The 7,452-nt window shown below is 46.2% G+C and overlaps 1 protein-coding gene across 2 annotated transcripts in view; it reads right to left on the minus strand.

Annotated features, from left to right (window-relative positions):
• The window catches only part of NPTN (neuroplastin), a 50,961-nt gene extending 44,194 nt beyond the window's left edge, over positions 1 to 6,767 (minus strand). The window contains exon 1 of one of the 2 annotated variants that reach the window (XM_072982059.2): positions 6,335 to 6,767. In XM_072982059.2, the coding sequence (XP_072838160.1) occupies positions 6,335 to 6,431 (97 nt within the window). In that variant the 5' untranslated portion in view covers positions 6,432 to 6,767. The remainder of the gene's footprint in view (positions 1 to 6,334) is intronic. The other variant, XM_072982058.2, reaches the window with a different exon arrangement.
• Between the last annotated feature and the right edge of the window lie 685 nt (positions 6,768 to 7,452).

Genomic DNA, 7,452 nt, shown 5'->3' on the forward strand with positions numbered 1-7,452 from the left:
CAAGAGCAGGAAACAACAGTAAAATAAAAAGAAGCAAACAACTAGAATAATAAAATACAACACCTAACAATACCAACTAGCAGAAAGAAACACATAGAATCTACTTATATTCCTTAATGACTGCTAATGGCAACCAGGCAGAGGTTTCAGTCAGCTGCTGAAATAAATTCGCACCAGAAAGACAGCATCTTGCAACTGACACCACCAAAGAAAAGGTCTTATCTTATATCATCACCCTTTATACTCCCTCTAATAGAAGGAGCTATGTACAGAGAGAGATATTCCTTCAGATACTTGGATCCTGAGTTACTTAGGCATTTTAAGTTAATACTAGCATTCTGAATTAAGTTAAGAAATAAAAAGACAACCATTGTTGCTCCTTTAGGGCTTATCCTTATGTTATATGAACCATAAGAGCTCTTTCTGTCAAAATCCCGGCCTCCACAATTTGCACCAAGTGGAACCTCCTGATTGTCTTCAAGGGCAGCCCCATGTAAGGCATGTTACAATAACTCAGAAGAGAGATTAACACAGTGTAAATCACAGCAGCTATACAGTTTTCACTTTCATTGGCACCAATATATATGACACCAAGAAGCCCGATGAGAAGGCTTCTTGATACCCAAGTAAGAAGTATAATGGTAGATAGGTACTTTATTTTTCTGTGTATAAAACAACACTTTTTTCTAAAATAGTTAGAGGGAAAATTGAGGGTCATTTTATATGCGGTAGTAAGGAGGTGGAAAGCAGGTTTTTGCAAAGAAAGTGGATGGGGAGAGCATTTTTCTTGCAAGGAAGTGGAGGGGGAAACAATTCCTTCTTTCCCCCTTCACTTTCTTGAGAGGAAAGTGCTTTTCCCCTCCATTTTCTTTGCACAAACCTGCTTTCCCCCTTCACTTTCTTGCAAAGAAAGAAAATTTGGGTTAGAAAAGCGGGGGGGGGGGATCTTATACATGGGGGCGTCTTATACACAGAAAATATATGGTATACGTTCAGTTAAAAGATTTATTTAACAGTGAACCCCACCTAAGGTATGCTGTTGCTGAGGAAGACTGAGCAGTCCTTGTTACAGCAAACACTGTACCATTTACATTTTTCTAACCTCTACAATGGTAAAAGTAGGAAAAAGAAAAATCAAATTATTAATTTATGCTTGCATAAGTGAAATGGGAGTATGGCCTACATGTCCAGAATCCGGAAGAGTTGCTGTTTCGAACTACAAAGAATCCCCCAGCAGAATTCTGGGATTTGTAATACATAAAGCAGTTTTCCCCTGCACTGTTCTCATGGCAGATTTCCTCTCCCATGTTTGTCTCTGTGAATTTGTTAACGAAGATTTTAAGTAGCATTTTTAAATACTAACTATGGTGATCAGTGTTAATGACTGCTTTGAACCACACAAAATACTGAGCAAACTCAGGGCTGATTGACTGTACGGGCGCAAGGGAGGCCATGAAAAAAGCCAAGGAGAAGAGTGTGAAATGCAGTGAATAGCACTGCATATTTTCTTGCAGGTTCTATGTAGTGATGCCCTGCCAACTAAGGGAAACACTTTAGTATTTGGGTAGTTTAATATGGCTTCAAACCAGGTTATGGGGTGGAGACTGTTCTGGCTGGCTTGGTGGATGACCTATGCTGGGAACTGGACAAGGGAAATATGCCCCTATTGATTTTGCTGGACATTTCAGCAGCTTTTGATAGCATTGACCATGGTATCCTTCTGGCCCATCTCTCTGGATAGGTCTTGGAGATACTATTTTATTGCGGCGCTGATCCTTCCTGGAGAACAGAACTCAAAAGGTGGTGTTGGGGGACTACTGCTCAACACCCTGGTGGTTGGCCTGTGGCACCCCTCAAGGTTCTGTTTTGTCCCCAATGCTATTTAACATCTACATGAAACCACTGAGAGAGATTGTCTAGAGCAGGCTTGTCCAACCTGCGACCCGAGGGCCGCATGCGGCCCAGGTCAGCTCGTAATGTGGCCCAGTGCAATTTTTTATTTTTAAAGAAATTCCAAAGTTTCAAGTTACACTGCCGGCGCTTGCAACCGGAATGTGGCCGGGGCATGTCACAACAGTAGAGGGGGAGAGAGGGAAGGAAGGAAGGAGCAGGAGGGGAGGGGGCTGCGTGACTGCATTGTGCTGTCCCCGTCAATAGGTGGACCTCCTCCCGGCCCCATAAAGCCACCGAAGTCGAAGCTGCGGAGGACGGCTAGGGCTGCCCCCCCCATGTGGCCCAAACCAAATGTATGTGGCCCAGGGAAGGTGAAAGGTTGGACACCCCTGGTCTAGAGTTTCAGAGTTCAGTGACCCAACTCTCTCTCTCTCCCCTTTCCAGCTGAATCTGAGGAAGCTGTTTCCCCTCTAGATCAGCGTTTGATGTCAGTAATGGCAGTGGTTCTTAACCTTTGTTACTCAGGTGTTTTTGAACTGCAACTCCCAGAAACCCCAGCCAGCAGAGCTGATGGTGAAGGCTTCTGGGAGTTGCAGTCCAAAAACATCTGAGTAACAAAGGTTAAGAACCAGTGGACTAGATGAGGATGAATAAACTGAAACTTAATCTAGGCAAGACAGAGGTGCTTCTGGTCAGTCAAAAGGAAGATCAAGGAAGAGATGCAGCTGTGCTGGATGGGATTACACTCCCTCTGAAAACACAGGTGTATAGATTCGGTGTGCTCCTGGATTTCTCTCTTAGCCTGGATGCCCACATTTTGGAGGTGGCCAGGAGTACATTTCACATTTAAACTAGTGTGCCAGCTGCACTTGTTCTTGGAGAGGTCTGATCTGGCCATAGTGGCACATACCTTAGTTATATAGCTGGATTACTGTAATGTGCTTTACATGGGGCTGCCTTTGGAAACCATTTGGAAACTTCTGCAGATTCAAAACTTCAGCACTTATGTGATCCCTTTAACCAGCCAGTTTGTTAATGGATCATATAACCACTGTGTTACAGCAGCTCCATTGGTTGCTGATCCATTTTCAGGCAGAATTCAAAGTGGTGGTCTTAACCTATAAAGTCCTAAATGGCTTGGGTCTGAACTATCTCAAGGACACAACTAATACATTCCCTCAACCCTCATGCATGTGAATTTTGCCAAAAAAAAGGCAAGGCAGGGGTTCTTCAGATATATCTGTTTGATATAATATACAGTAGTGCCCCACTTGACAATTACCTTGTTATACAACAAATCGCTTCACGATGATGTTTTTGCGATCCCTATTGCAATAGCAAAATGATGTTTCAAAGGGATTTTTTCGCTTGACAATGATCGGTTCCCTGCTTCGGGAACAGATTTTTTGCTTAACGACGATCAGAAAACAGCTGTGCAAAATGGCTCCCCGCTGTGTTTAGGAGGACTTTTTCGCTTTACAGGCACCGGAAAATGGCCGCCCTATGGAGGATCTTCGCTGGATGATGAGGTATCTTGCCCATTAGAACGCATTAACCGGTTTTTAATGCATTCTAATGGGTTTTTTACTTTTGCTTGACGACAATTTCGTTGTACAGCGATTTTGCTGGAACGGATTATCATCGTCAAGCGAGGCACCACTGTATAATACATTGTCTTTCCTGCTCTTGACCACAACAAGCCTAATGTTTGAACAGGATCAGTCCATTTTATTCTAACGAAGTCAAATGCCATCAGATTGTAGAAAACTATTCACCTCATTTCACATAAACAAGTATTAAATAATGAGGAATTAAAAATCTCTACACTGCAACATGTACAAATCTTTACTGTCAGCCAATGTGATGACAAAAATAGAACATATCTAAAACACATAATTGAGAAATTATATAAGGATAAGGAACAAGTTCTCACTAAGTTTCCAGCCATTTCAATGCCAATTTCCAAAACAGAATCTCCACAATTCTCTTTTACCTTAAGCAGTTACAGAACTAGTTGGCCCAGTTCTGTCTTGGCATATTGTGCTCAATTTCACAGTTCCAATTATTTATACTGAAGCACTGCAGATCTTTTTCACTCATACCTTCTATTTTAATAACCCAGGAGATTTAAAGCAAGGTTCTACCCAACACAAACTGTCAAGATCACAGGAAAAACCTGGGAAACAAAATGCTCTACCAAGTAAGGAAATCCCTTTCATACTACTATCACTTGAATTCTGAATACTACCTCAGCCCACCCCCCACCAGAAATTATGGTCCCCTTCACTATATCTGAGGCTGGCTAGATGGTTGAGTGAGTTAAGTACCTTCCTGCAGAGCCAGAAGTTCGGAATCTGGTTCCCCTCTGTTAGTCCCAGGAGAAGAGCCAGGCTTTATGGCCTTGGGCAAGCTGCACAGTCCCAAGGCACCCCCAAGAAGGGAAGAGTAAAGAACTGCTGAATATTCTATACCTAGAAAACTCTGCAAAGTGTTTTCATACATCAAAATCACTTTGACAGCATGGTGATTTTCATGTCTTAAGATACCCTAAAATACACAACTCAAGCAGAGCAAATCTTGAATCTTGTGCTTAGTTACACTGTCATTAAATTGCTGGTCCTTCTCCAGGAAAGTTGTACTTCCTTTCATTTATTCCAGTCTTGTCACAATTGTCATGCACTTCACTACAAACTCATGCTAGGTTTCTTATGGCACTTTAAGGGGGGGAGGGACTGCCAGGTTTTACATAATGGGCCTATCAGAAGAACTCTCTTTTGTTGCTAAGGAAGAAAAAATATCCATTGCATTATACATGATTTACAGAAGCCCAATAGATGCAGTAGGCGGACAGCGATGTTCTGTTTTAGCACAGGCACCTCACACACTAATCAAAGTAGCACAATCTCAGAGGGGCCTTGAAAAAGAAGGAAAGCATAAAACAGCCACAGCTAAAACTTCCAGCTGCAGACCTTTTTTTTTTTTTTTTTTGCTTTCGAACACAGACATCTATGAATTGTAATGCTTTTTTTAGTTTTCCACTTAAACATGTCTCATGCATTACAAGTGAAAGAAAGTCTTGGGAGAGAAAGCAAAACACTTGTGAGATTTATGAAGTACTCACTTATTATATTTTGACACACCTGCTAACTACTAAGAGACACTGGCACTGCTTTCTCCATTGGAGATGAATGCTCCTGCCACTCTCTCTCTCTCTCTCCCTCTCTCCCTCTCTCTCTCTCACACACACACACACACAAGGTAAAGACTCACTTTGCTGTTCATCTATTGTGAATCAATTGGGAAGTAACTTTTTTGATAATTAAAATGTACCTTTGATACATTTTCTTTGTGCTACTGTCATTTAATTCCCCGTATCATAACTCATCATCCTGTAACATTTTTATTCCTTCTTCTGCCTCTCCAGTGAACTCTAAGCAGAACATATTATTTTGTCTGCCACCTCTTATCCCTGCAACAACACTGTAAAGCAGATCAGTATTATCTCCATATTGCAGATGTCAGGACCCTAGCAGTCCAAGGTCAGCCAGCAAACTCTGTGGCAAAATCGGGCATTAAAATCAAGTCTGTATACCCAAAGACCAACATTCTAGTTGCACCAATCCTCAGCATATGTGCAAAGCATGAATGCACTCAACACATGACAACTCTCTACAGAAGACTAGGATTATGCTAACAATATTTATTTCCCTTAAACCACAATATATTTCATAGTCTCACACGGAGCACATTCTGCAGAACCCTAATGCATCCTGACAAAAATTACGACTCATGATGTCACCAATAACGTGGCTAATCAGGATGATAATAGTGACAGGGACCGACTGCCTCCCAAGGTCACTCGAGAGAGTCTCCCTCGCGGTGTCAGCATTTGAACCCAGACCTCCAAGCCTAACCCTCCCTCCCAAAAATTTACCCCCTCATGTTCCACCTCTGAATTTCACTCTCCACCTCCCACCCCATTTCCAGCTCTGCACCTTCCCTGAACTTACAAACAACCCACGGGGGGGGTGTCACGATCCTCCTCCTCCTCAAGACCGAGAATGGTAATAACGGCCCCCCTCTCCCCAGCAGCGGGCCCAAGGTCACGCTCACGGCTAATTCTCGTCTGGGCCACCATTTGAACCACCACCCCCGGCCCTCCTCCGTTGCACCACATGGCCCCTCCTTGCACTGACCCTTTTCCGTGGTCAGACCCTCCCTCCCCCCACATGTATTCCTTCTTCCCCCCCTCCGCTTACCTAGCTCCCTTGCTGCGACCCATCCATCCGTGTCACCCCCCCCTTGGAGCCCCGACAGGCTCGCGGTCCCCCCCCTCCACCGGGCCGAACTCCGGTTCCCCCTCCCGCCAACGGCCAACTGCCGCCGCCCCTCCCCCCCATCCAAATTCCCCTCAGGCCCATCCCGGCCGCTTCTCCCTCACCGTTCTGCGCGTCGACCGTCGACGGGAAAAGGTTCCCTGCCGTGGCCAGGAGGAAAGAAAGAGCCGCGGGCAGCGGCCCGGAGCCCCTCAGCGGCATCCTGGTGGGCGGCGGGCGGGCGAGCCGGCCGGCCGGCCCTGAGGCGATTCGGTGGCCGGGGCTGAGGAGGGGAGGGCAGAGGACGGCCCGGAGGCGGCGTCGTCGAGCGGGCCGAGAAGGGGGAGGGGGAGAGAGAGAGAAAGAAAGAGAGAGAAAACCGTTGGAGGGTGAGGGAGAGAAGAAGGTCCTTGCCCGGTCTTCTGGTGAGAGGGAGACCCGGCCACCGACTCCGGCTCCTCCGCCCTTCACTCGCCTTCGCCTTCTTTCCCTCCCCCTCAGCGCGGCAGAGCGGGCTCCTTCTACCGCAGCGCCGGAGTCTCGCGAGATCTCAGCCCCCACTTCTCGCGGGAGGGAGGGAAGGAAGGCGCCGGGGAGAGGCGGAGGCGGGGCAAGGAGACATTGGTCGGAGGAGGTGGGCGGAGCCCAGACCCGCCGAAGCTCCGCCCATTCGCCTCCCCTCCCCTTTAGTGTTGCCACGGGGGTCATGTGACCAGGCAAGGCGAGCTGGAGGAGAGCGAGGGAGACTAGGAGGGTTTTTTTTTCCCCTGATCTCCTTCGTTGCTGTTTGGTCTTGCTTGTGTGTGGGTCTCTGTGCCTTTCGAGATCAAATCAAGGCTCCAGCCTCAGGGAGGTGTGTGGAAATCATCATCATCTTAGAAAGGGAAGGATGGTCAAGGAGGCATAGGGGGGAATCGAACTCGCCACCATACCTAAAGCACTGAGCCGTTCAGAGGACAAAACTGAAACTCTCCTTCCTTGGTCATATCTTGAGAAGAAGGCGGGACTTGCTAGAAAAGGCAATAATGCTGGGAAGACTGGAAGGCAGTAGGAAAAGAGGAAGGGAGGCTATGAGACGGACTGGCTCCATAAAAGAAACCTCAGGCTTCACATACTGTATATAAGAGGGGAGAAGGGTGATAAAGGACAGGACCATTGGGAGGAAATCAAATTATAGGGTGGCATTAAAGCAGAAGTGACTTTATAGCAGATGCCAGTCAAACACACACACTTCTGTATGGAT

The sequence above is a fragment of the Pogona vitticeps genome, chromosome 12 (assembly GCF_051106095.1).
Source record: "Pogona vitticeps strain Pit_001003342236 chromosome 12, PviZW2.1, whole genome shotgun sequence".
In the NCBI taxonomy this organism is placed as follows: domain Eukaryota; kingdom Metazoa; phylum Chordata; class Lepidosauria; order Squamata; family Agamidae; genus Pogona; species Pogona vitticeps.